The 27916-nt window shown below is 42.8% G+C and overlaps 2 protein-coding genes across 5 annotated transcripts in view; one reads left to right on the forward strand and one right to left on the reverse strand.

Moving 5' to 3' along the window:
• RBBP5 (RB binding protein 5, histone lysine methyltransferase complex subunit) overlaps nt 1–27916 on the reverse strand; it is a 207557-nt gene that overhangs the window by 154159 nt on the left and 25482 nt on the right. The window lies entirely within an intron of this gene.
• Nucleotides 1–27916, forward strand: part of TMCC2 (transmembrane and coiled-coil domain family 2) — an 88436-nt gene that overhangs the window by 47352 nt on the left and 13168 nt on the right. Inside the window, exon 1 of one of the 3 annotated variants that reach the window (XM_056845623.1) lies at nt 4327–4451. The exons of 1 other annotated variant lie outside the window; for it this stretch is intronic. In XM_056845623.1, the coding sequence (XP_056701601.1) occupies nt 4434–4451 (18 nt within the window). In that variant the 5' untranslated portion in view covers nt 4327–4433. Of the gene's footprint in view, nt 1–4326; nt 4452–19910; nt 20002–27916 lie in introns of those variants that run through there. One more of the 3 variants, XM_056845621.1, reaches the window with a different exon arrangement.

Consider the following 27916-nt stretch of genomic DNA (forward strand, 5'->3'; position numbering starts at 1 on the left):
CCTCATTCCCCTCCAACTTATAATTTTTTGTCCCCAAAACCTATACTATAGGGCCTACAGCAACAGAGGCAGCATGTAATGGTTTTTTATATGTTGGTAAGATGTATTGAACTTTTTTATTCAACTGGTGACAGTCATAGAATCATAGAGTTGGAAGGAACCACCAGGGTCATCTAGTCCAACCCCCTGCACAATGCAGGAACATAAGAACAGAAGAAAGGCCCTGCTGGATCAGACCAAGGCCCATCAAGTCCAGCAGTCCGCTAACACAGTGGCCAACCAGGTGCCTCTAGGAAGCCACCAACAAGACGAGTGCAGCAGCACCATCCTGCCTGTGTTCCACCGCACCCAAAACAATAGGCATGCTCCTCTGATACTAGAGAGAATAGGTATGCAGCATGACTAGTATCCATTCTAACTAACAGCCATGAATACCCCTCTCCTCCATGAATATGTCCACTCTTCTCTTAAAGCCCTCCAAGGAAATTAACAACTACCTCCCCCCACATCCCCAGTGACCCCAACCCTCCCCCCGCCATGCAGGATCCCACAATCAAAACACTCCCCTGTCACTGCTCCCCTGTCTTCTGATGGAGAAGCACAGGGATGGATTTGCCATTACCGCGCTAGGAAATCTCCATGAGAGAGAGAACCTCTGATCTCTGTCATTATCCGTTATGTGTAGCAATTGAATCCATTCCACTCCCTTACACAGAATCACAACTGAAAGATTTATGACAGGATTCACACCAGACTTCTCTCTGCTCTAGGGTTGCCAGGTGGTTTGTTTTGATTGCCCTCCAATCCACCCAGCTGCTCCTGAGCGGCGATAGCGTGTGCACACACAATGACATCACTTCGGGGTTGACCTCTGGAAGAGCCGCATTGCTGTGGCTGCTTGAGTGCTAAAGCAGGTTTGAGTGCTAAAGCAGCCACAGCAATGCGGTGCTTCTGGGGGTAAACCCGGAAGTGACGTCATAGCTCGTGCGTACACTATCGCCAAAATTTGGGGACTTGAGTGCTCCTGCGGCAATGTGGCGCTTCTGGAAGTAAACCCAGAAGTGATGTCATCGCGTGCGAGCAGCCACCCCAGCCCTGCCCCCTAAAACCTCCCGCCGATCAAGATAGGGGATCTGCCAACCCTACTCTGCCCCCAACTCCTCCCTTTCCCCCTTCTGTAATCCTATCATCATTTATCTATATATCTAATAATGAGGGCGGGGTTTGGGGAGGGACTTCAATCTCATAGAGTCCAATTGCCAAAGCAGCCATTTTCTCCAGGTGAACTGATCTCTTATGAGCTGGAGATCAGTTGTAATCACAGGAAATCTCCAGCTAGTACCTGGAGGTTGGCAACCCTAGCTGGAGATCAGTAGTAATTGCAGGAGATCTCCAGCTAGTACCTGGAGGTTGGCAACTCTACTGGGCCGGGAGCAGCTTCCTGACAACACAGCTGCTGCAGCCAATAACGTAAGGAAGGGGAAGAAAAAGAGATGGGAGGGAATATTGACAAGAAGACGGGGTAGAAAGAGGGGGGGTTGCCAGAGAAGGAGAGTGTAACTCGAGGCTGCCTGGGTGTGGGTGGAGCTTGGAGGGAGAGCCCACTAGCCATCTGAAGGGGAGGGCACTTGTTCACTCTGCCAGTTTGCTCTGCAGCCTGTAGCAGAGTCCCTGGTGTTTTGACTGGAGATGCTCTGCCTGGCCAAGCCTACTTCCTTTCCCCCTGATGATCCAGGAGAGGCAGAGAGCAAACCAGATGATGAATGTGAGATGAAAGAGGCAGCTAGTGTTGACAAGAGAAACTGGTGGTATCTCTGTGCATGCACGCACACACATAAAGGTGGAAAGCTTGCGGTATAACAATAAGTAAATGTACAGTGGGACAGGGGGAGGAAGCTCAGTGAGTGCAGGGGGTGGTCTCCAGTTGAAAGGACCAGGCAGTAGGTGATGTGAAAGACTTCAGCCTGAGACCCTGGAGAGCTGCTGCCAGTCAGAGTAGACAATACTGACCTTGATGGACTTAGGGTCTGATTTAGTATAAGGCAACTTCATGTGGTCAGAGTGAGCGCTCATAGTGCATGCATGGTACGAAAGGAAGGATTACAATATTAGGGGGCACCTTGGACCGCAAGTGTACCCAGGTCTTGAGTTTGTCATCAGAATCATGTGACTGGTGAAATTCTGTTAGATTAAGTTGTTTCTGAACATATGTAGAGTGCTTTCCATCAACACTGAGTAATTGGAGCCAGTGCAGGAGTGCAGAGAGAACATTTGCATGGGAGCTAATAGTACAATCCCAAGCAGAGTTACAGCCTTCTAAGTCAAAAGAAGTCAATGGACTTAAAAAAAAACAAAACTCTGCTTTGAATTTCTCTGTAAAGCACCTACAATCAAAGAGAGACACCAGTCGCCTGGAGGGTGAAGCTGGAGGGTGAGAGATTCAAAACAGATAAAAGGAAGTGTTTCTTCACACAACGGATAGTTAAATTGTGGAACTCCTGGCCCCAGGATGTGGTGATGGTTGCCAACTTGGAAGGCTTTAAGAGGGGAGTGGACATGTTCGTGGAGGAGAGGGATATTCATGGCTACTAGTAAAAATGGATACTAGTCATGATGCATTGCTGTTCTCTCCAGGATCAGATGAACATGCCTATTGTATTAGGTACTTTGGAACACAGGCAGGACAATGCTGCTGCAGTCGTCTTGTTTGGGGGCTTCCTAGAGGCACCTGGTTGGCCACTGTGTGAACAGACTGCTGGACTTGACGGGCCTTGGTCTGATCCAGCATAGCCTTTCTTATGTTTTAATGGAAGATCAGCAGTGTTCTTATCTTCTTGTGTTCTTATGCCTGGGGCTAGGCGTCCTTTGCCACAGGACAACTGGGGTAGCTGCCCTGGCCACTACACTGGGGGGACATGCTGGAAGACCGCTAACAGCTCAGCTATAGTGGTGCCCCTGCTGCTGGCCTCTCTGCCATCTCTTAAGTCACAGCAGGTGGTGGCAGCTTCAGGGCAGCAGCCAGGGCAATCAACTGTAGCATGGTGAGGGTCCACCTCCTACACCAACCCTGCAGCTGATTGCCAAGGCTACTGCTCTGAAGCTGCCACCACCTGCTGTGACTCCAGAGACAGCGGAAACACCCGTAGCAATATCACCATGGTGGCTGGGGGCCCTCCAGTATGCCCCCCCAGTGTGGGACCAGGGGCAGCAGCCTCATGGCTAAGACTGCCCCAGTTGCAGGAGAACTGCAGGCCCTACTTTGGTAATTCTACACAGAATGTTGAGCAGTTGAGAATTGGTTAAAAGTAGAAAAGAGAGGAAAATGGGGAAATTGGCCTGCTCAAACATCTGATTAAAGAATCCTAAAAGGGGAGATTTGGAGGATGCAGGGATTTACTAATCAGCTCCCCCAACACATACACAATTCTGTGTGGGTCTCCAACTTGTTGCTGGTGTTGTTATTATGCCTTTTTTTGTATCATTTGTTGCTAGAATCAGCCACATGCAATTTAGTGCACAGAGCCTTTATTTTAAGGTTCCATCAGCATACATAACAGTGTGTGGGTGGGGTGTAGAGTTTAGGATTAACTCACAGCAGCTCGGATCATGTGTCTTTGAAATGGGATCTCTTGGATCTTATGGTGCCTGACATGTACATTTGAGAAGAAGCCAAATCCCCCGTTGCCTTTGTGCACCGCTACACAAAAAGGGGTGTTTGTCAATGTTCAGGGAATGCTTTGCAAGGAGGGGGTGAAGCAAAGGACGCTGGGGTGTCAGCGGTAGCAGCTGTCATGGGGAAGGGGCTGCTTTCTATGCAGCCAAATAGGGCAGCACAACATTTCTGTTTGACACCAGCAGGTGATGCTGTTGCCTGTGAGAAGGATCTGCATGGCAGTGGGGAATACAGATTTCCCATTGGTGCATCAAGCCACTGCTGAGTGACTGGAGCATCTGCCTTGCCTGGGGAGGATGGCGCTATGCCGACCTCAGCAATGGGAGTAGGAGTGCTCCAAAGGGTGCATTTTCATTACCTCCCTAATCTCCTTTTTGGTGATCTGCTAGACTTTACTGGGAGAGAGTGACAGAAGGGGATTACTCCGACGGAATCACCCATCTCGCTGGGCACTGGGCAGCCTCAGAGGAAGGCGGGCGGGAGGCAAATGATTGGTTTTTCATCGGCAGGCCCTTAATCCCTGCTCACTGTCACTCAGGCAGGGTTGTTTTCAGGCTCTGTCAGATTAAAGCGGCATGAGGGTGTCTTGCCGGGTTGTAGCCCTCCTGTATGGCTGCAATAATATTCTCCCTTCCGACCCTCCGTGTTTCTAAGAAGGGCTGCAGCACCCTGGGAGCTCAAGCAGGATTTGTACATGGTGCCACAGGAGAGAGGGAACGGCCCGTCGCCTGGGATTATACAGCCTGCCTGATTCCATGAGATGGTTCATACCCAGCAGGTGAGCATTCATTCACCTATCCTCCATCTCCTCCATGGAAACTTGAAGGACATTGTTCTAGCTCTGGAGTATGCATGTCAGAAGGGGAATGGGGGTGGACTAGGCTATGATTGACCAGGGGGAATAAAAGTGGAATAAAGAGGATCAGCATCTGTTTGGAATTCATTCGTATGTGAGACTTTGGTGGAAATTTAGGGCACGAAACTTGTAATCTCAAGCATGGAAGTTTTTTTTTTATTATTTTTTGGCAGGAAGGACTGTTGAATGATAAAGTCAGTAGCTATCTTCCCTTACCCCTTTTAAGTACAGTGTGTCCTGTCCGCATTGTATGCCATTCTAGAGATGGTCTGAGGCAACCAAGCTGGAGGCAGATTAGCCTCTCGCTGTGGTTTTTGCAGCCCACCAAAAGTGTGGGACGAGTGATGCTTGCTTTGAACTGGTATGCTGAGAGTGTGGGATGGCAGCACCTGTGATGAAGCAGGCTGATTGTGCTCTCATGCGGGCGGAGGAGGCAGGGCAGCTGGGCCGATCTATTTACAGTAGTTGCCTGGCTGCAGCAGGAGAGTTGTGGCTTCACATTCGCAGTTAAAAACCAGCAACAAAACCCTTCTCAAACTGACCTAACCTGCGGCATCCTTGGAATGTAATGTCACCCAGATTCTATATACATCTCCAATGAATGCCTAAGAAAGCTCCTTGAATCCATTGGTCAGAGTTTTAAAGCAATCCAGTATTTAGGGCAGTATCTCTTCCCCCTTCCCCCCAAATTGCCATGCTCTGCCAGGGCAAAGACATCTGGCACAGCAGTTTGGTCTTTAGATAAAACATCCAGATACCCAAGATGCTAATAGTAAGGACAGAGAATGACTATTGGCATCCATTGGTTCCTTCTGAGTGTCTGTAGGGGAAAAAACTGGTGTTTCTAAATGACTAGTGGAAAGCATTCGAGCAGAATGGCTGTCACAACCAGGGTCAGATTGCAGTCACCACCCTTTTTGTTTTTCCTTAGCTTCTTGTGATTAGTGGTATACCGCATCTGAATAGAGAGATTCGTTTTTTAGCTATCCTATCTTGTAGCTGTTGATGGACCTGTCTGGAATCTAAAGTCACTTATCCTAATTGAGTTACAACATTCTGGTTAAACGACTACCATGGGTCAATTATGATTTTTGAAATAATTACGATACATTAATGATATTTCGTCTCCTGGGGATGTATATGTGACCTGGTTATCACATGTAAGCCATAACAGGTGTCTTTAAGAACATAAGAAAGGCCCTGCTGGATCAGACCAAGGCCCATCAAGTCCAGCAGTCTGCTCACACAATGGCCAACCAGGTGCCTCTAGGAAGCCACAAAGAAGACGACTGCAGCAGCACCATCCTTCCCGTGTTCCACCACACCCAAAATAATAGGCATGCTCCTCTGATACTAGAGAGAACAGGTATGCAACATGACCAGCATCCATTCCAACTAATAGCCATGCATACCCCTTTCCTCCATGAATATGTCCACTCCCCTCTTAAAGCCCTTCAAGCTGGCAGCCATCACCACATCCTGGGGCAGGGAGTTCCTGGATATTGGATGGGAGACCACCATGGTTAATAATTGGATGGGAGACCACCAAGGAATTCCAGGGTCAGTATCCAGAGGAAGACAATGGGAAACAATCTCTTCCACAAGTCAGCTACAACTTGACAGCACTTTACACATACACATTCTTTCACACATTCTTTCAGACATGAACATCCATCCATTTCACTGTCACATAGTTATGTTGAAATACTGGCTGTCAAAAGTAAGCTTGTGGGATGTCAAGTAATTGCAAGGAGAAAAACAAGCTTTCCCCTAATTCTTCCCGATGTATGTCTTTTTTTATTTATTTAGAGCATTTATGTCCTGCCTACACCCATGACTCATGGCAACTTACAATACATAATTAAAATATGGTATAACTATAAAACCCCAAATTCTCCCCGAAACTAATAAAACCAAGTAAAGCCTAATAACATGCAATAAAATGCCTGCAACCTACATTCCAATAAAAATTCTGGTTAACAGAGTAACAGAGTGTTCTAAAAGCTTTCAAGGACTGCACTCCTCTCACCTCTTGAGGAGCCTGTTCCATAAAGTGGGAGCAACCACAGAAAAACTATGGCTCTGCATGAATACCAGGTGGGCCACTTCAATGAGGGAATAACCAGAAGGTGGCCATATCTGGGGCATGCACAACGACATATGGGGAGCGGTGGTCCTTTAAATATGTATGTCCCAGGCCACAAATGTAGAGTTGCCATCTGCCCGCCCCCGGTGGGTGTTTGCTCACAAATCCTCTCATTTGCCCACTGATGCTGATCATCACAGTGGGAGAGAGTGTCCGAACCCAGAAGTGATTAGCAGTGCTCTAGGAATCCTTCCAAATCTCTGTGGTCTTTAACGTAGAGATTTGGGGGGTTCCTAGACTGTCTGCCAGAAATACCATCACTTCTGGATTCACATGCAACCCAACCACCACTCATTTTCTCCTGCCACAACAATCAGCGGGTCTGGTAACCCTACATGAAAGACTTTAAAGGTCATAATTAGCACCTTATATTAAACTCAAAAATAAACTGGCAGCCAATTAAGCTGTTTTAACACTGGCAAGATATGTTCCTGATGACCTGCCCATAACAATAGAGCTACTACATCCTGTACCAGCTGCAATATCCAGGTTGTCTTCAAGAGCAGCCCAACATAGAGCACCTTTCAGTAGCCCAACCTCGAGGTTACAAAAGCATGGATCAGTGTGGCTAGGTTAGCTGAGTCTAGGAAAGAAGAGAACTGGCAAACCGGATGCTGCTGGTAGAAGGCACTATTTGTTACTTTATCAACTTGTTTTTCAAATCGTAAGGCTGGGTTGGTGAGTACCTCCAAGCTATTAACCTGTTTGAGCTATGAGATGGAGCACCAGCTCATGTTAGTTAACAAAATATACGTCTGTAATATCAAATGAGTGATGCCATATGGTTTGAAATTGCAGTACAGATTCCACCATTTCATCTTTGGTATTGGTTTTTGCAGGGGTCATTCTAACATCCCTGATTCAGAACGTAAGATGTCTTCAATTCAGTTTGTCAATAGGGGGAGCTGTGGGCCAGATGGCACCTTAGTAATGCTACCTTTCATGCCAGCTCTGACTTTGGAAGGTTAAAAATGTTTCGTTATGTTGGTCTGGACTTCCTTCATGGGGTAAAATTGCTGTGCGAAAAATGAGGGCAGCAGCTGTGTCTTCTTTCTTTCCCCCAATGCAGTATTGTCACGATTTTAGGATTCTTTGATCATTAGACATACCAGTAGCACAAATGTTTAGAGCGTCCATTGCTTGAATGTAATGAGCCAGAACTGCAAGGTGATATGTGAGTGGCTACCACCAGAGCTCTCTTAGAAGAAGAAACAGGCCTTAATTTATGTTCAGCCCTCTTTCCGTAATACTTTACAAAAACATGTGGTGTTTGACACATCCATGTGTCACATCATCCAGCAGTGAAATGCAATCGCATCGCCTCTAGGGTGAAGCGTGGTATTTTATTTTGGTCAGAGTAAGTAAGAGGATATATGATCGTGTGGTGTTCTTTGTTAATGCCAACCAGATCTATTTATGAAGTACCTGGAGAAGTTAAAAAGTGGCATACAAATGTGTATGTGTGTAATGTATTTTATATATAATACATTCTTCACAACATCTTTTCTGCTCTCTCTGCAGTTCATATTCTTGTTCATTGTTCTTGTTCAGTGTTGTTTACTCTTACTTTGTTTTATGTAGTCTCAGATGAAGTTAACATTTCTCCGTACTCTCAATTCAGACAATATGAAAGCGCCCTTTTTCTTTGGGAATTAACAATCTTAGGGACATAGGAAGGTTTGGATTTGGGCTTCTTGTATGAACTGTCTTACAGATAGAACTTTAAAATGAAAAGTTGTGTTCATTGCCCAGAGTCCTTGTGAAAATAAAGTTAAAAAAATTATTGGAATAATCTTTTATTTGATTGATCACTCGTAGGCCATTTATGCATGGCTGTTTCCTCCCAGTCAACCCGCTGACTTCTTTGGGGCTTTGCTGTGATTATGCATGTATTTTCTGACAGTCAGAGGTTGCCTCGCTCTCCCCACGCATTTCCCTGCATTTTCTGGATTCGTCTTTAGCCAGCATCCAGAAAACCCAGGCAAAACGCTCAGAAACAAGGGGAGATCGAGGCGACCTCTAACAGAAAATGCATGCACAATCAAGGCAAAGCCCCGAAATAGTCAGCGGGGTGACCGCAAGGAGACAGCCATGCATAAATGGCCACACTGTGGTGGAAGTCTGGTTTTTCATAGCATGAAGTATGTTCCTTAATTTGAAACAAAAATTATATCCTGCCTTTCTCCCCAGTAGGAACCCAAATTGCTTTACATAGTTCTCTCCTCCACTTAATCCTTACAACAACCCTGTGTGGTAGGTTATGCTGAGTGTGTGTGACTGGCCCAAGGTCACTCAGCAAACTTCCATGCCAGAATGGGGATTTGAATCTGGGTCTCCTAGGTCCTAGTCTGACACTCTAGCCATTACACCATGCTGGTTTTCTATGATGTCCTGACCTTCGTCCTAATTCCTAGAGGGTTTCAATAATGGGCCTAATTGGTTTTTAAATAGAAAAATCCAGACTGGTTCCATAACTTCTCAAGGGCTGGGTGCTTCTCATCCTTGAAAATCCTGGAATGCCTTCACTGAGCTGTCTGAACTGCTGGCTTGGGAAAGTCAGAGTTTGTCTCTTCTGACAAGGCATTTTCTTGTTGGCTGCGATGGGACTTGGATACAGCCGCAGTGGCTCTTCCCTCTATGCCAGCTGGCTTCTGACCGTGTCAGGTTTCAGGACTTTGCCTCCCCATACCCTTTTAAAGATTAGGTTATTAGAACTCGTCAGAGTCGACAACTGTCTGGAGAATGAAACTTCCTCAGAGAGCTGAAGGACTTGAACAGTTTGAGAGAAGCTCCATTGAAGCGAGACAAAAGCCATACCAAATAAATTACAGGAGAGGAGTATTTTCGAAGGAAAGGAAGACAGTGATGAAGGCAAAAGACTATCAATGGAAGGCAATTTGAAGAATGAACAGAAATACCCTATTATAGTGAAGAACTGGACCAAAGGATATTGGGGATAAAGACTGACTTCACAGCAACGCCCAAAGTATCCTTTGTACTATATTGAAAATTGTACTATATTGAATTTTATCTTGGAGACAGACTGTTAGCCATGATAGCTAAATAGAACCTCCATGTTCAGAAGTAGAATATCTCTGAATACCTGTTGCTAGAGGGCAACAGGGGAGGCTTTCAGCTTCTGTGCCCTTGCCTTTGAGTCTCCAAGGGCTCTTTGGCCACTGTGGGAAACAGGCTGTTGAGCTAGCTGGATCTTTGGTCTAATCCAACAGCCTTAACTCCTTTGAAATTGTTGTGATTTTCTTCAACTAAGTTTTCTTTTGCTTACCAAGGTAAAGGATTTAGGAAGTGTGTAATAAGAATAGAGGTCATGTAATGGGATTCTTAATATTCCATGTTATCTTACTGATTACATTGACTATTTGCAGCTTCCTCAGTTAAGGTCAGCAGGATGAGTTAGTGAGAGGACTGATGTTTTCAGGGGTTAAGAGTCAGAGAGTTTATACTCAAGCAAGTTCTTTGGCTGCAGACTTTGTTATAGACTTTGGGCATCTCCATTAGATTATCTGTGCTACATATTCTCAAATATATAATGAGGGGAGAGAACAGTCTTCTTTCTTGTGTGCTAAAGAGTGTGAGAAACTTTGGCACTCTGGCAATATCTATATTTCCTATTATGTTTATAAATTCAGCCCTCATTTCTTTTTCTTCCTATCACCTTGTTCCTAGGATAGATTCAAGGAAAGTATTTACTTTTCATTCAGTTTTTAGAGATGTCTCATGTACATTGTGCTATAGATTCAAGAATATAATATAAAGATCAGTAGGAGTTTATAGCAAAATATTAAGTGCACTGTTGGCTATAAGGACAATGGTTCTCTCCCTGAAGGAATCCTTTGCAAACAGGAGAGTTAATGCAAGACCATATTCAAGGCATGAAATCACTGTAATGTGAACTCCCTCTGCTAATTCTTTGCTTAGCACTAAGTTGAGGTGAGATCTCCGGTTCCGTGCCCAGGAGGACTGGGTTAGTGAGTAATGGAAGGAGGAATTACCAATGTTCCTCTAATTGTTTCCCTCTAGGTTGATGGAAGTGTTATGTGTTGGTTGTAGCTGCATAGCACAATCCTACGCATCTGTCCAGAAGTAGGCTCCACTATATTCATTGGCGTTTACTCCCAAGTAAGTTTGTTTGTGATTGCAGCTGCAGTTATATAGTGTATTTCAAGTTTTTGAAGTGCTTCAGAAGCATTAGCTGAGTAATGTTTTTCCTATAAATAGTTTTATTGACATTTTTGCATAATCATGACAAAGCGGTGTATCAAAAGGTTCAAAACAATAGTTATTTGGGGGGGGGGGATTCGCCAGCAAGAACAGAAACAGGAAAGCTTCCAGCAACTATAAAATCCAACAGAAGCACCCACTGGGGGTAAGGTTGTGGCTCAGTGGAAGAACATCTTAGTGGCAGAACAGCTACCTTGAGCCAAGAGGAAAGGAGGAAATAAATATTTTAATAAATAAAATAATTAATGAATAAGATCAACTTTGCATGCACAAAATCTCAGGTTCAATCCCTGGCATCTCTGGTTAAAGTGATCTGGCAGCAGATAATATGCAAGGGTTCTGAACAGCTGATAGTTGAGAGTGCTGACAGTATTGATACTGGTAGAACAAAGCTCTGATTCAGCCTAAGGCAGGTCCATACCTTAGTAATCTGTACAGCAGCCCTGTGAGGAGGGCTATCAGTATCGTCCTCCTAGTGCAGATGATGGAAGGATTGGTTGGGAGAGTGTGGCTTCCCTAGAGAGCCTAGTGAACTTCTTATGGCTGTGGGGATTTTGTGCTCTTTTTCCTGTTTTTATTATTTTTGGTATGGATCCATTAACATAAAAACCAACCTTACATTAAGGTCTTTAAGAATAACTTAGAAGATGTATCAGAAGATTCCACCCCTAGATTCCCATAACCCCCTCTCACAGTCTTGGCCGCTGCTCTTCATTTGCTCTAAAGCCCTTTTCAAGAATATTGAAAATATCAAATTCATACAAAATGTAATTTCCCCGTGCCTTCCCTTCTGGTTTTTTGTTGTGACTGTCAGGAATGATGTCTGCAGGACTGAACCATGTTCTTTGTTCATGAATGCTGTGCCATCTGGTCAGAAATGTAGAGTAAGCCTCTCCAGTTCTGTCTTCGGTTCCTTTATAGCTATAAATATGCTTGGTCTTGTTCTTGCATATGGAACCTGCATGTCTGACAAGTCATTGGCTTGAATCCTGCCTAGATTTCCACAAGCACAAGGAGAAGAGAGATTTTCACCAATACTCCTCCATGGGAGACCTCCAGTTCCTCCCATACTGATTCATAGGGTCCCCCATCCAACACGAGCAGTGTTTTGGGGGGTGTTGGGGCTGCTGCAGGAGGGAAAAATTGCTCCCCCCAGTGCCTGCAGAAATATAGGCGGGATTCAAGGTAGTGTGTTTCAGTACTTCTTCAGATTTTATCCCTTTTTGTTTGCATTGCACCCAGTATCAAGAACTGGTATAGCTTTTCACAAAAGCTTTTTCTCAGCAATAGCATGCCATGTGGTAAATAGTCAAAATTAATACAGATTTTGGCATGCACCCTGCTGCTCTGTTCAGCACAGCTTTGAAGCCTTCTGCTGGAATTAGAGCCACTAAAACTGGAGGAAGCCTCCTTTAGCTGAAGGAAGACTTCAAACTTTGTTGAGCTGAATAGTGTGATACAAGCCTTTGACTTTAAGGCTGGGTCAAGGGTTGCTATCTCCAGGTTGGGAAATTCCTGGAAATTTGGGGGTGGAGTCTGGGGACGGCACAGTTTAGGGAGGAGAGGGACCTCAGTGCAATGTAATGCTATAAAATCCTGCCTCCAAAACAGCCATTTTATCCAGAGGACCTGATCTCTGTAATCTGGAGATCAGTTGTAATTCTAGGCTCCTCCTGGAGGTTGCCAATGCTAACTGGATGTGTCCTAAATCCAGTGCAGGATATCATATGGTTTGTTTTCCTCTTTCTCCAATCTTGTGTAAATGTTGCAGAAAGTTCTTAGCAGTTGGGCAGGAATGAGAGATAGGCAAGAGACAGGCAAAGATTGAATCCACTTGACATCAATTATTCAGACAGCAGTGGTAAAACCACCTCTTTTTTATTTAAATTTTTTATTGCTTTTATAATTAAACACAAAAAGAAAAAAAAAGAAAAAAATTAACAAAAAAATACAAAATAAAACATAAAACATACAAAAACATATATAAAGCACTGTTACATCTATTACTAATACATTGTATACTATCTTTTAAAAAGTATATAGTGCCCAAACCTCTACCACCCATCTCTGTGCCCTCCACCTTTGGACTTCCGGAGGGGTGCTATTACAGTATATAAAAACTTATTATTATAATCATTGTTTAAAAACACATAAATCTATAATTCATTAACTATACCTTTAAAATCCGTTTTTGCCAATTTATCCCAATATGCGGCGGCCTTTGACCATATTTTTTTAAATTCATCCATATCTTTACCATGTAAAGAATCTGTAATTTTGGCCATCCGCATATACATCCAAAGCTTTTCTCTCCACTCTTTGATTGAAGGTTTATTTATTTGCTTCCATTTCTTAGCAATTATAATCCTAGCTGCAGCAAAACTGTATTGGCATATGACTCTATCAGCATAATCTATATTCTTATCGGGAATAACCAATAAGCAAAAGGCAGGATCTTTTTTTATATTTGACTTAATCAAATTGTTAGTTTCCTTTAAAACTAATCGCCAAAATCTCTTGAGTTTTTTTGCAAAACTACCAAACATGCATAAATGTACCTATCTCTGTTCCGCACTTCCAACAAAAATCCTCCTCCTCTTTTTTCATTTTACTTAATAGTACTGGAGTTATATACCATCTGTAAAACATTTTATATAAATTTTCTCTTATTTCGTTAGTAATAGTAAATTTAAATTCCTTCTTCCATAAATTTCCCCATATTTCCAAATCTATATTATAACCTAGTTCCCTCATCCATTTCACCATCACTGGTTTAATCCTTTCCTGTTCTAGATTCATTTCTATCAATAGTTTATAAATCCGTTTTATCAATCCTTTATTTCCCTTAGTTAATATAATCTCAAATTTGGATTTAGTTTGATTAAAGCCCGTCTTATTATCTTTGTTGAATATATCCCTTAATTTGTAATACATAAACCAATCTTTAATTTGAAGCTCTTCTCTGGTTTTCAAAAACCTGGTAAAACCATCTCTTACTTACAGAGCAGCTGAGAGTCAGAGATATAAGTCTAGTGTGTGTTTTTGTAGAGAATAAAACCAAAATGTAATGAAGATGATGCAGCTCTTATATCCAATATCCCTTCATGTTGCCAAAGCCCCGTCCACTTGGAGAATGCAGTTCTTTTTTGGCAACAACAGTCCAGTGTGGGCAAGCGCGACCACATATTTTCACTGTGCTTTCATAACAGCTGCAAACCTTGAGAATGTTTTCATGCTGATACAGCTAGAGAGAAAGTACCCTAGTCATACTTCACAACTATTTCGTCTTAAGAGTGACAGGAAGTTGGCTAGATTCCTATAGCTGCAATCCTAAGAACACTTTCCTGGGCGTGAGTAAAATTGGACTTACTTCTGAGTAGACCTGCTTCGGGGTCACTCCCAAAATAACACGTCTATGAAGACAGGCATGTAATAATATTAAACTGGAAGACAACATTTCTTTTTTAAAAAAAATATTTTATTAGTTTTTAGTTATACAAAAAGGATAGGGAAAAAGGGTCTAGGAACAGTTATGATAACATACGTGATTGACATTAAGGACAGGCTCACATCTTATTCATCATTTCTTTTGGTTCATTATTCGACATCTACCAAAATCTAGTGTCTAACATTAGGAGCTTTTGTTAATATTTATCTTCTATATCCTATCTGGCTATTTTCAATGATTTTACCTAAAATGGTTAGTGTTAATAAAAACTTCACAGTTATCTTAAAGTCTTATTACTTCATCTAATCTTCTGAAATCCTTTCATCTACTGACTTGCATAGACTAGTCAACGTCCAGAGTGATTAGAGCAGGCCAGTTGTCTACTGCTTTCTTTGGTCGCATATCTATTGTAGAATAGTTGCCAGCGTTGTTGATGTTCATCTGGTGGTTTTTCTTTCATCCAGTTAGAAAGTTTTGCCATGTCAGTGTGTTCGTGCATTTTTGTAATCCATTGTTCTAGAGTTGGTGTTCATAAATTTTGCAAAGAAAGGTCTTGGGCAGGATTCCTGATTCCTACATGTTACTTTTCGGAGATCTTTCCTGCAATCTCCAAGTCTATTGTTTATCCTGAAGTAACTTTTCCTGCATATACCCATTAATGTGGAATCAGCAGGTATGAAAAGTGGCAGGGATAATCAATGGATGAATTATAGATTGCAAACAACAACCTTGATGCTGGCTGTATTTTAATATACTGATCAACAGCTCACTCCCCACAAGAGGGGAAAGGCAGTCTGACCACCAGTGGTTGCTTCATGATTCATTTCTCCAATTCTTGGGGGTTGCATAAATTAGTTTACAGGCAAACTGGAGATTTGAGGATTCTGGGAGCAGGTAGCCTTCATCTCTCCATGGCAAGAATGCTTCCTGTTGTTTATTTACTCCTTAAAGTTTAGCTCTGCTTTCATTCTTGCAATTAGGGTGATTGAAAACAGATTTGTAAATGGCCATTCTCATCCACTCATCCATGTTAAGATGCTACTATGAGAGGAATTAGGAAAATTGCTTTAGATTAGTTCTTTTTCCCTCCAGCTACAGATACGTTAAATAGGTAAAAGTAGTTTCCTGTGCAAGCACTGGGTCATTCCTGACATTCCTAACCCATGGGGTGACGTCACATCCCGATGTTTACTAGGCCGACTATGTTTATGGGGTGGTTTGCCATTGCCTTCCCCAGTTGTCTACACTATCCCCAGAAAACTGGGTACTCATTTTACCGATCTTGGAAGGATGGAAGGCTGAGTCAACCTTGAGCCGGCTACCTGAAACCGACTTCCGTCGGGATTGAACTCAGGTCGGGAGCAGAGCTTTTGACTGCAGTACTGCAGCTTACCACTCTGCACCACAGGGCTTTTACAGGTATGTCAGGAAGGACTTAATATTGGTAAGTCACAACTGGAAACACACATAGGCTGCCATTTCACACAACTCCTGACCGGCAACTCCTTAGCATATCTAAATAAAGAAATTGTACCCAAAGTAACTTGAGTGAAATACTCAGAATTCAGTCCAAGATCTGAACATTTAGGACAGTCTTGTTGTTTTCTTGAAAGTGGATACTGTAACCCCTAATTTTGGGATTTATTCATGCTGGTGAGCTGATTTGGAGTGTGTGAAAAATGGACTGTATCCCACTACTCCCTTCACCAAACCTGGAAGCCTTCTTCTAGCCTAATAAGTCTTCTTCCAATTTAAGTGACTCTTACACATACCAATGTTTTTGTTTTGTTTTATATGATACAGGATTAGAGGGCACCCCATGGAAACAACACATCAGAGTTTGTAAATACAGTAAGAATGTGTTCACACAATGAAACATTGACTTGTGGAAGTCATTGTTTGTTGAGTTACAAAGTTCAGGAATATAATAAGGAGGATCAGATAAATTCATAGTGGACAGGGCTGTCATCAGCTGTCATCAAAGATCTGATAAGCCACGGAGACAATTGATTAGTTTTACTTTGACCTCACAATTCATCAGAGGCAGGAAGTGGATGAGAAGGCACTGGTTATTTACCTGTGGCTTTGAGTACAGTCTAGGATGACAAGATAGTAAGATGAGAAGCACACATTATGTCAGAGTGAAGACAAGCAAAATATAAAAAGAGAGTTCACAGCCTTCCGCTGCAAGTGAGCCCAGGTTCCTTCTGTCATTGCAGCCAAAATGACAGATATGCATACTGACAAATGCTGGTTAGACTCTCATCCTTCCCCAGTGCAATTGCAAGCTCTCTGCTTTTGGGTCTTAAAAATGCCGCCTGAATGTTCATGTGTTCATCCACTCATGGTAGGACATGCTGAACACATGAGCCTGCCTTCTACTGAATGAGACCCTTGGTCCATCAAAGTCAGTATTGTCTACTCAGACCGGCAGCGGCTCTCCAGGGTCTCAGGCAGGGGTCTTTCACATCATCTATTTGCCTAGTCCCTTTAACTGGAGATGCTGGGGATTGAACCTGGGACCTTTTGCATGCCAAGCAGAGGCTCTACCACTGAGCCACAACCCCTCATTAGTTGCTGTAGTAATTAAACAGCAGCAAAACTTGTTTTTTTAAAGAAGTGCAACATTTCTTTATTAGTTGAAGAAGTAAGTTTCTTGCTGATGTCATGAGGGTCAGCCAATCAGTGACATGAAGAGCCCACTTTGGTTTCAGACTTGCATAGCCATCCCCCCCCCCCGCCCCGCGTTTTATTCTGGAAAGGGTATGTATGGCCTTAATGCAGTGAGGGCACTTCTAGAGCAGCTCCACTGCTCTAAAACCGTGTGATTTCTCTTGCAGTCTCTAAGGTACTGTAGTCTTGCTGTCTTGTGGGCACAAGAGACTGATGTGGTTACACTACTCCAAATTGACCATCGGGATCCCCCTGATTGCTGAAAATAGGAAGAGTGTAAGTGAATGAGGATGGATATCTGTATACTCTGTGGCCTTTTGCTCTCAGAGGAATTTAGACATTAACCACGTGTTCATGGGATGCTGAAGTCTAACTGGCCATATCGGGACACTTTTTGTCGTCTTGCAGCATCTCTCATTTCTCTGGTATTAACACATGGTGCAGCAGCTTGCTGGTCCTGCTGCTGACCCACGTGGCCAACAGAGACTGGCCCAGGCTGTTCAGATTTCAAAGCTGTCTTTCCATGCTGATTAACAGTCTCATTAGCTCTCAGGGGCATCCTATCCCAGGGAACCTCAGGAAGGTGTGTCCTTAATTAACTGAGACGATAACGTAGAGAAGGAAGATAAGGCTTTCAGATGGAGTATACTGAGTGATTAAAATCTGTTTCAGTTATTATATAATCTAACTCTCTTCTAAGCAGACTCTGTTGATTTGTCAGTGGGCCAAAGTATGCTTTATTGTCCCTAGTGGGCCTGGGTTGGACACCAGCAGTGTTGGGGCAGCTTCTGGAGCTCTCTCTAGCACAGCAAAATCCTTAAATAGCTTCCCCCTGGATCCCAGTCAAGGAGCAGCAAATCCTTATGCTTAGCGATCTGGGTCTGTAAATTTGCAGAGGCGAGTCATTGTTTTGCCTTAATAGACCTATGAGTTAACTATGAGCCGTCACTGTCTTGCCCATTTGACCCTACACACCAACACTGGTAATACTGAAATGCTTTTTTATTACAATTACCCCGAACAGAAGTCAAATCTTTAGGCTTTTAATTAACATTCCCTTTAAACTTCTCTTTTAGGGCTCAGTTAAAGTGCAAAATCAATGTTTCCTTATTTACAGTTTTCATCAGAGGCTTTCAGAGTCATATAAAACATTTCAAAGCAAAAATAACCAATCTACAAAGTCTGCTTTGAAGAGAGTAAAAGTAGCCATATTGCAATGGTACAAAGACATGAACACAATAAAAAACAAGCTGTGAATTCCTTGCAGTGGTATAAAATTAGAACAATGCTGCTTTCCCCCTTCCTCTATTATAGGGTTGTCAGGTCCCTCTTCACCGCCAATGGGTTTTTGGGGGAGAAGAGCCTGAGGAGGGTGGGGTTTGGGAAGAGGAGAGACTTCAATGCCATAGAGTGCAGTTGCTAAAGCGGCCATTTTTCTCCAGGTGAACTAATTTCCATCGGCTGGAGATCAGTTGTAATAGCAGGAGATCTCCAGCTAGTACCTGGAGGTTGGCAACCCTACTCCATTATTAGTGATGTTTTGTGCTGCGCTAACGTGAGCATCCCAGCTTTCCATTCAACTAAAAGCTGTATGGCCACCTACCAAGAAAGATGGCTCCCAAATCCCAGACTTGTTCTCATTTTACTGATGAGGAACTAAAAGACTAATTAAAATTGCCTTCCCAGAACTGTATTATTATTATTTTCTTGGCAAACTTTGACTTGACTTTCTGCTTTCTTTGCTGCAACCTTGCAATTTGCTGAGCAAAGGTGGTCCAGCAAGATAGAAGATTGCAGATAAATGTTTATAAATCAATAAATAGATGGGGAAACTAGTGCTTAAGTTTTTTTAAGGAATATGCTTTGCCATACATATTGGGTCTGCATCTCCTCAGAACCAGGTTCAGAGCATTCCAAAGTTTTGGTGTAGAAAGTGGTGCTCACCCCCTAGATAGGGAAAGAATGGCATTTTCCCAACACCAATATATTCTAATTTGATTGCTGGAAAATTGCATTAACCCTGACACAGAAATGCATCCAAGACCCGGTGTGCCAAATGTGCAATATCTGTATAATTTCATCAACTGCAAAAGTCCTTAGGAGACCTTACCGAGACTGCAAATGCGTATGCACATAAAACGGGAGAGGAAGGCTTTGGCGAAAGATGACCATTTTGCAGATGCTTAGAAAATGTGTGCCTGTTAATTTACAATGTGGCTTTATAGAGTCTGACATTTGCATCCAAAGCTGATTCCAAGTCTGAGCACCAGGGAACCTGTCCTCAAAGGAAGCTCTGGCTGGGACCATTTTTTTCTTTCTAAGCAGGAGACGTTACAGATTTAGTATGTAAAGAGCTACATATGTAATGGCCTCTGTCATGTTTCCTTGTCCTTAGATGCAAGGAGCCTGATCCTCTCTCACATTAAGTATTCTTTAACACACTGTGAAGCACTAATGATGTATGCCAATTGGACATGGTGGCAAGGATTTCCTCATAAGATAGCTCTATTTACCATATTGTTATGCAGCACAGGGTTCCAAAGTGTTCTTTCCAAACAACCCTGGCTTGCTCAAAGAAGGGTAAACCATGATGTCTGTCCTGCGAATGCAAGGTGGGGAGGAAGAGAGAGACGAACGCTAAGGAAACAAAGTGGTTTCCCCCTGCATCTTACATTTTCCTTCTGCCTCCGGGTTCACTCTGTTCTCTGTGACATTCGTGGGATTGTTCTTGGCTGCTGACACAGAAGCGTTCGTTCCTTAGAGAGCAGCCTCAACACACATGCCTTCCTATTCAGATGCTTTTAATCCTTAACTCAAGCCTTACCAGGAGGAGAACAATTTCCTTATGAAAGACCTGTCAGGAGGATTCATTTCCAAAGCCACTCCTCATGCCAGAAATGCATCATTCTGACTCCTGTCCTGGGAAAAAAATATTGCTGATCAACTCTTTATTAGGAGTGTTTGTAAGTACAACCCTCTTACTTTTGCTTTGGCAAGGCAAAGTGCTCAGGAGCATGCATGGACCCATCCACAGGCAAATGCTAGCCTCACAGTATGGGACAACTAGGGTGATAAAGCAACTGGCTTTTGGCAAGGAGGGTCCTGACTGCCTTACTCTCTGTTTTGAGCTGGGAGATAACACAGTGCTGCTGCTCTGGTTCCTAAATAATAGTAGGCAGTCTTGGAGAATGAGGGACGGTTTCCCAACTAGCCCAGTTTTCACCTATAGCAACCACTTTTTCTGGAGTTTTTAATGTTTCTTTTTTTAAAAGTTCTCAACCACCAATCCAGTGGCTGAAATGGAAGTCATGCGCATCCTAAGCAGAGTCACAATCAGAATTTATTAATAGGGTCGATTGACCAGTCTACTGTCAGTACATCAAATTGTACATACCCAACAGTGCTGTGCAGCAGTATTACAAATTACCTATCCAGTTAAAAATACAAGATCGATAAAAACACCCATAGTTAAAATTACCACATTAACGTTATAACATTGTAGAGTATTTTAACAGTCTTTCTCTAGCAAAGCTCTGCGTATTTTAATAGCAGCAGCGCAAAACTTGGCAGTTTGAAACGAACTATGGGTGGGATTTCTCCCAATAGGAGCTTCTTTGTCATGAACTCAGCTGACTCTTCAGGGAATTGGCTAAGCAAGGGGGAAATAAGCTTAGAGCGGACTCCGCAGTAGAATGTGCAACAGATCAATACGTGTTCAACCTAAGCAGAGTCGCTCCACCTTGGGGAGGGGCTGTTGCAGTACTACAACATCTAATTTGCATTCAGAAAGTCCTAGGTTCAGCTACCAGAATCTCCAGTGACAAAGTTTAGGAAGTTTCCGGTGGATAGCTGTGTTGTTGTGCAGTAGAAGAGCAACGTTTGAGTCCAATAGCCCCTGAAAGACTGGCAAGATTTCCTGGGTATGAGTTTCTGACAGTCAAAGCTCCCTTCTTCAGATAGGTAGTAGGTGAATGACCTCTTGCCAGAGACCCTGGAGAGTCAGTGCCAGCCAGAATAGACAGTGCTGATATCAGAACAATGGTCTGACTCAGTGTAAGGCATCATATATTTATATATGTGCCTTTTGAAATCAATGGACTTAGAAGGGTATAACTCTGCTTAGGATGGCAGTGCTAGACTACCAGCATTGTGCATATCTTTGAATGAATCATTACTGTGGTCTTGAATAGATAGTGCTTTCCGAGGACATTATTTTCTCTGACTTAGTAAGAGATGTCTTCTTTTCCCTTTCTTTTCCCACTGCAGCACACTTCTCCTTGCCCTTTAGATAATAGAGTCCTCCGGCTTAACTGAACAACTTTTGTTATTTTCGCTCCCGCAGTTGTCAGCTCAGGTCTTTTGAGTGAGATGTTGTCCCTGTTCCAGGCAGGGCTGTGTTATAGCATTGACAGTGGGATGAGCGAAAGGGATATTTTAAATGTTGTGCGTGTATCTCTTGCGTAAAGTGACCCATAGCTTATTTTTAAAACTTGGGGACAAAATTTTTGAAGCCCCTACAATTTGGGCCAAGTTTTTTTTTCCTTTTCAGAAGACTTTCTCATTTTGAACAAGCCAATGGAGTTTTTTTTCTTTTCTTTTTTAAATTGGCAGAGTCTGGAAAGGCATACCTCATGCCTTCTATTTAGAGCATAAGTTGCACATTCCTGTTCTACTCCTGGTCTGTTTCTGAAGAAACTGGTTATTGCTGATCTGAATTTTATTCGGTATGGGCCTTCCATTTGTCAACTCAAAAAAGGTTAGTGACAGAGTCTGTTTGGAATATAAAAGCTTACCATATGGCTTATTGGCCAATTCAGTACTTACAAGTCCTTCTGAGTTTGTTTTTTCTTGTTCAGCTGTCACATTGAATGAGGCTCAGGATCATCTGCATCCTAACTTTCTGGATTTTCATATATAGGGAACTTTTTTCTGGAGCTTGTATTTTTTAAAAAAATTCTCAACCTCCAATCCAGTGGCTGAAGTAGAGGGTCATGTGCATGTTGCGTTGTCAAGTGCCCACTTATGGCGGGAGGGCTCTGATACCAGACTGGGGGGAGAAAGGTCTGGGGGCAGAAATGATGTTGCACGATGTGTGATGTCCAGGGCTGTAACTAGGGGTGGCGAGGAGGGCATCCGCCGCCCTTGTGGCATGCAGAGAGGGCGGCAGAATTGCCTCTCCTACAGGAGGAGTGGGCTGGGTAGGCAGTTCTGCCTCCCTCTCTGCATACCACAGGGGCGGCGGATGCCCTCCTCACCCACCCCAGCTACAGCTCTGGTAATGTCACATCCAGCCAAAACCTTGGATGTGATGTAAGCAGGTCATGTGTGACATAAGTGCATCCCCTGAAATTTCATTGTTTGGGGGGAGGGTCAGAGCATTGCCCAACTCACTGACATCACATCCAGGTTTTGGCTGGATGTGACATCACACAACATCATTTCCACCCTCCTACCCATAAAGCTTCTGGGGATGCCAGCCACCAGCCAAAGCAGAGTTATATGCTTCTAAGCCCATTCATTTAAATGCATTTAGATGGCTATAACTCTGCTTAGAATTGCACTGTTCAGAACTCTGAAGTTGGGAGTCTGATAATAAATTGGCATAAGCATGTTGTATAGCTAGAAGTTTAGATTTTATGCTTGTCACCATAACTTAAACTTGCTCTCAGGACACATCAATGTATCACTTTTGACAATGCCACAATGTGTAGGTGAGGCACATTCAAGTACTGTAATAGTGTGACTTCATCTCACCCACTTCTCCCTTGCATTATCCATCTCCTATATTCAGTTTTAATGCTCAAAGCACAAAACTGAGAATTGCATGTTCTGCTGTTTCATCTTCTAGGAATAAAGGAAATATATTAAAAGTTCCCTGTACTAAAGGAGGAAAACCATTTTGTTATGTATTCCTCTGGTAAAATTCAAGACAGTGCCACCACAAAGAGATAGGCAGGAGCACAGGCCTAGTGATCTGCCAAAGAATGATATACCATCTTGAATTTCTAACCAAGTGTGGCACAACTAGGCTTGCCAGGCAACCTGCAGGAGACTGGGGGGGGGGCACAGGGACATAGGGGTTAGCCATCAGGGATGGCATGAAATCACTTCTAGGGAAACCCAGTAAACCAGGTAAAACAATAGACTTTCCAGTGATTCCTAGAGAGGACTGATGTCACTTCCAGACAGGGTCCTGCTACCCATACCACTGACTGCCTTTCCAGGAACTAAAATGTTATAATCTCATCCTAAGCCTTGAAAAGTGACTTTGATCCCCAGAATCAAAAAAGAAAATTATACAAAGTGGAGGGGTGTGCAAGATTAATAGTTCCATGTATGTTTCCCTGCTATTTTTTAACAACCAGAAGCAGCTTTGAGAGGCTACAATTTCAAAAAAGGGGGAGGGAGTATCTCAGGGTGAAGCTGCTTAATCCTTTTCACTTCAGGCATTTTCCCAGTCAAAATCGTCCTTCTCCCCATTACCTCCCCTCCCCCTTAGAGGGTTTGTGTCTTTTCCTCTGCAGGGATAAAAGCAGCTTTGAGAGAATAATTTTGAGTGGGAAATGACCTGAGAGGACCTGAGAGTAAATGTTCAAGCAGCCCTCTCTGCCATTCCTGTAAATGCACAGCAGTGCCAGATTTCTACACAAGTTTAGGATTATGAGTGGCTCTACATACAACAAAATTTACTAAAATTACCTTTTTCTTATAATGCTATGTGGCCTCTTAAACTTGACGTCGTTTAGGGCCTCATAATGTTTGTATCGGGGCCCAATTTACAGTTGTCTGAGGCTTCTTATTAAAAAGAGTTCAAGTGAGAATTTGAGGCCAACAAGGTTTATTGATGTGTTCAAACACATTCGGACATCTGAGATGCTATCTAACTCAGATTGCATGGTTTTAGAGCAACCCAAACCCTGTTCATTTGTATGTATTCATTTACTGAGCTACATTTTGAACTAACCCCTTATGCACATTTTTTGAATTCTGATTTATTTCTTACATTAAATTATGAGTTTTCTTTAATCTTGGGGATCTTTTAAATAGAAAATATCCGTCCCTGCCCAGAGATGTAGTGAACCATCTACATAATGCTAGAGAGAGAAAATTAAGATAGTTCACATTCTAGGAAGTTCCATTTTTCCATCTTATGTGTTTGCTGAAATAAAATATGGGGTAGTTTGTGAAATACTACTTTAAAATATTTTCACATGACCTGAAATATGGCTAAGCTGCCATCATATTAAGAGCTGTATCTGTGAACAAGAGCAGTATTGTGCTCTGCTTTCTTCAGAGGTTCATCCATGCATTCATGGAACAGGCACAGAAGGGAGTGAGGTTGTGCTTGCTGACTCTGCCCATGACATCCATGTATTCAGTCAAACATCTTCAGCAGGTCCTTATGCATGTACAAGTACGTGCACATGCAAACAGGGACCCTGCATATGGAATGATAGCGTAAACATGAATGGTAAAACCACTGGGTGCGTTCTGTCTCCCTTCTGTGCGTATCCATATGAAGGAGTATTACAGAGATAAGATCCACTTGAGTCAACCCATATAAAACAAGTGGTCTCTGTGGGGCCCCATATTTACACAGCGGAAGCCTGTGCATCTCAGTTTCACCCACTGTCACAGTGTTGTGTGTTCTGGAACTACCACCACACAAAAAATGTATCATCCCTGGGTTTACAGAAGGATACATAGAAAGCTCTTGTCTGTACTTCTTAGAATTTGTGTTTTTAATGCTGTAATTTAATAATAAATCAGCATTGCTCATTTCATGGTCTTTCCAGTAATGTTTACTCAGCATTATTTTATTATTGTGTTTTGGTTGTGCATCAGGTTATTATTATTATTTAAGAACACATCATACTCCACCTGAGTCCTACTTTTCCTCCCCTGCCTTGCTGTGACCAACAAAGAAGTCTCCGGGCTTTCTGTATGTGAGAACCTTAATTTTGTTTGAGCTACTGCAAAGATTTTCTTCCATGATGCAGGAAAAGAAAGTTTACTTTCTGTCAAATCCATCACGCAAGCAGATTTGCTGGGATTTTGAATAGCATTTTCTCTTTGACTGCATCCTGATTGTCCTTTTGTTTGCTGAAAGCAATACAAAGGATTGATCTCCTTTAGGGGATTGCTGCAAATGTGACAGAATCAAGATTTGCATTTTCAAATGATACATTCTATTTAGATGGACCTGGGGCAGAAGACTGAAGGCTCAAGAAGAAGCACAACTGAAGAAGATAAGATTATTCCATCCTGCTAAAAACTACAATCCTATAGAGAAGAGTTCATTTTTACCCCTGTCTAATCTGATATTATATTGTCCAAAGCTGCCAACAGTACTGCTGTGGAGAAGGCACCCTCTTGTGAAATGTCCATCAGTCCAATTTTTTTTTTGCATACATGCTTTTTCTTTGCTAAATGCAGCCTGTGTGGAGGTAGGGTTGCCAGCACACACAAGGCATCACATAAATGTCCTTCTGTATCCTGTCATCTGAAGATGCCTATATGATTCACTCTGAGCTGTTTAAATAGCTCTATGCCCAGGATTTCTGTTTTATGAATCTTTGCTTTGGTTGGGTAAGTAAAAGAGTAAAACATAAAAGAGTAAAACATCCCAAGCATCTTTCTTAATTGTCGATTTAGTATCCATGGGATTATATTCAGTGGAAAGCATGGCATAAAGCTAGAGCTGGTATAGGCTCACAATAAATTCTTAACCTGGGAGCACATCATACTATACAAATGGGAACCTACAAGGACTTGCAGGGAGGCCTCTCATTTCCCCCTCTCCCACTTTCCCTTTCCTTCAGTAAATTGTATACATAGTGTAGCACTATGTATCCTTACCCTGCTGGGGACGTTTGAATCAACCTACAATTTACTGATGTATGCTGCAATGCAACTGATAACCTTTTGATGCAATTGTGAAACTAATATAAGAATATTGGATGAAGGACTGAAGAAGAATCACGTATTTGAAACGGCCGTATCTGGACATAACAAAATTCTGGACTTAACAAGATTATATCATACTGCATCTTGTGAATTTTTTATGCATCTCAGGAAAATTTATTGTACTCCTTTGAGAGACTTGTCTAAATATTTTTGCACTGCACTATAGTCACTTTAGATCATTGTTTATTTGTAAGTCTTGTATATGTATGTATATGTGAATATTTTGTCATAAGTAATTTATAAATAATCTTTTTGCACATGTTAAAATTTATGTCTTGCTCCTGTACTAATTTTCTAATCCTTTGATATCAGTACAGAGGTGCTTATTTTCTCTCCAACCTCAGGGTTGGCAACCAAGTTCTCCTAGAGGAATTGACTTGAGGCTGGAATCTATGGCATTATACCCCTCTGAGGTCCCTTCCCTCCTCATACCCTATCTTCTCCAGGCTCTACCCCTCCCCCAAATCACCAGGTATTTTCTAACCTGGAGTTGGCAACCCTATTTCCTTCCCACTCAACAGCCAACCTACCTTTATCTGCCCCTCTCTCAAGTTTTCCGTCTCTCCCCCTGCCCAAGGGTTGCAAAATCCTGGCTGGGAAATACCTGGAGATATTGAGGGTGGAGCCTGAGGAGGGCAGGGTTTGTGGAGAGTGAATGATTTCAGTGGGATATAATGCCCTTCCCCAAACTTGCTCTCCTAAGACTCAACCCCAAAATCTCCAGGAATTTCCCAACCCTAGCCTGGCTCCAACGAGTCCTTCCTCAAGGGCTAAAACAGCCCTGGAAAGGACCCTGTCCTCTCCCCCTGCCTTCTACTCACTGAAACACAGCCTGGAAAGCTGTGGTTGACTAGCAACAGCCACTGAGATAATCTGTTTGTTAAAGCCACAGGTACTTTTATCATTTAGGGTTTTTTAAAAAAATGTTGTTGGGGTTTTTAAAAAACACTTTTTTACTTTTTTTCCTGCAAACCCAGGGTCCTCTTCAGGTTTGTAGAAAGATCTGTCTTGCCCATTCACAACTCCAGTCACCTGATTTAAGTGTCCTCAGATTTGACCAACTTGGTTATTAGAATATAAGATACTTATAGACTATATAAGCCCATACAGTTAGGTGAAGCAGGATGCTAAAGCCCCACTAAATCCAAGTCATGCCGTCGTAGGCCCAGGATCTGGAATCCTTAGCTCTGGCAGTATGTTTAAATGCAGCTAACTCTGTCTTAGGTTGTGGCCTAGATGAGGATTGGCAGGTGTCTTAACTCCTAATGAGAAAGCCCATGGGTCCAGCTATTTGTTGCAGAGTATACTTATAAAAATATTTGTTACAGTCTGAAAATGGAAAATCTAAAGCATTATCCAGATGTGGTCGACCCTATAGTCTAAAAGAGGTTTACCCTGAAAATCCTGTCATCCTGATATGGTTTTAGTACTATTCCCTTTTAGTCTGATTACATAATGAATGCCATTTGTTTCTATTTTCACATCCTCTTTGTTTCTGAGTTTTCAAAATGAATGCAGTATGCAAGGTCAGAAACTGAAACTGCAGTCAAGAACAACTCCCTCTGATTGGTAAAATGCCATTCCCTACAGCTAGGGTTGCCAGGTTCCGCTTCGCCACCGGTGGGACATTTTGGGGCTGGAGCCTGAGGAGGGCGGGGTTTGTGGAGGGGAGGGACTTCTGTGCCATAGAGTCCAATTGCCAAAGCAGCCATTTTCTCCAGGTAAACTGATCTCTATCGGCTGGAGATCAGTTGTAACAGCAGGAGATCCCCCAGCTAGTACCTGGAGGATGGCAACCCTACGTGCAGCTGCTGTGTGGCTGCAGGGAAAGCTGGTTGAGTTGAGAGAACCCAGAGCCAATTTGCCAAAAACGTAACGTCTAGTTTGACACTTAATATCAATATATGATTG

This window comes from Euleptes europaea, chromosome 2 (assembly GCF_029931775.1).
Source record: "Euleptes europaea isolate rEulEur1 chromosome 2, rEulEur1.hap1, whole genome shotgun sequence".
Taxonomy (NCBI): domain Eukaryota; kingdom Metazoa; phylum Chordata; class Lepidosauria; order Squamata; family Sphaerodactylidae; genus Euleptes; species Euleptes europaea.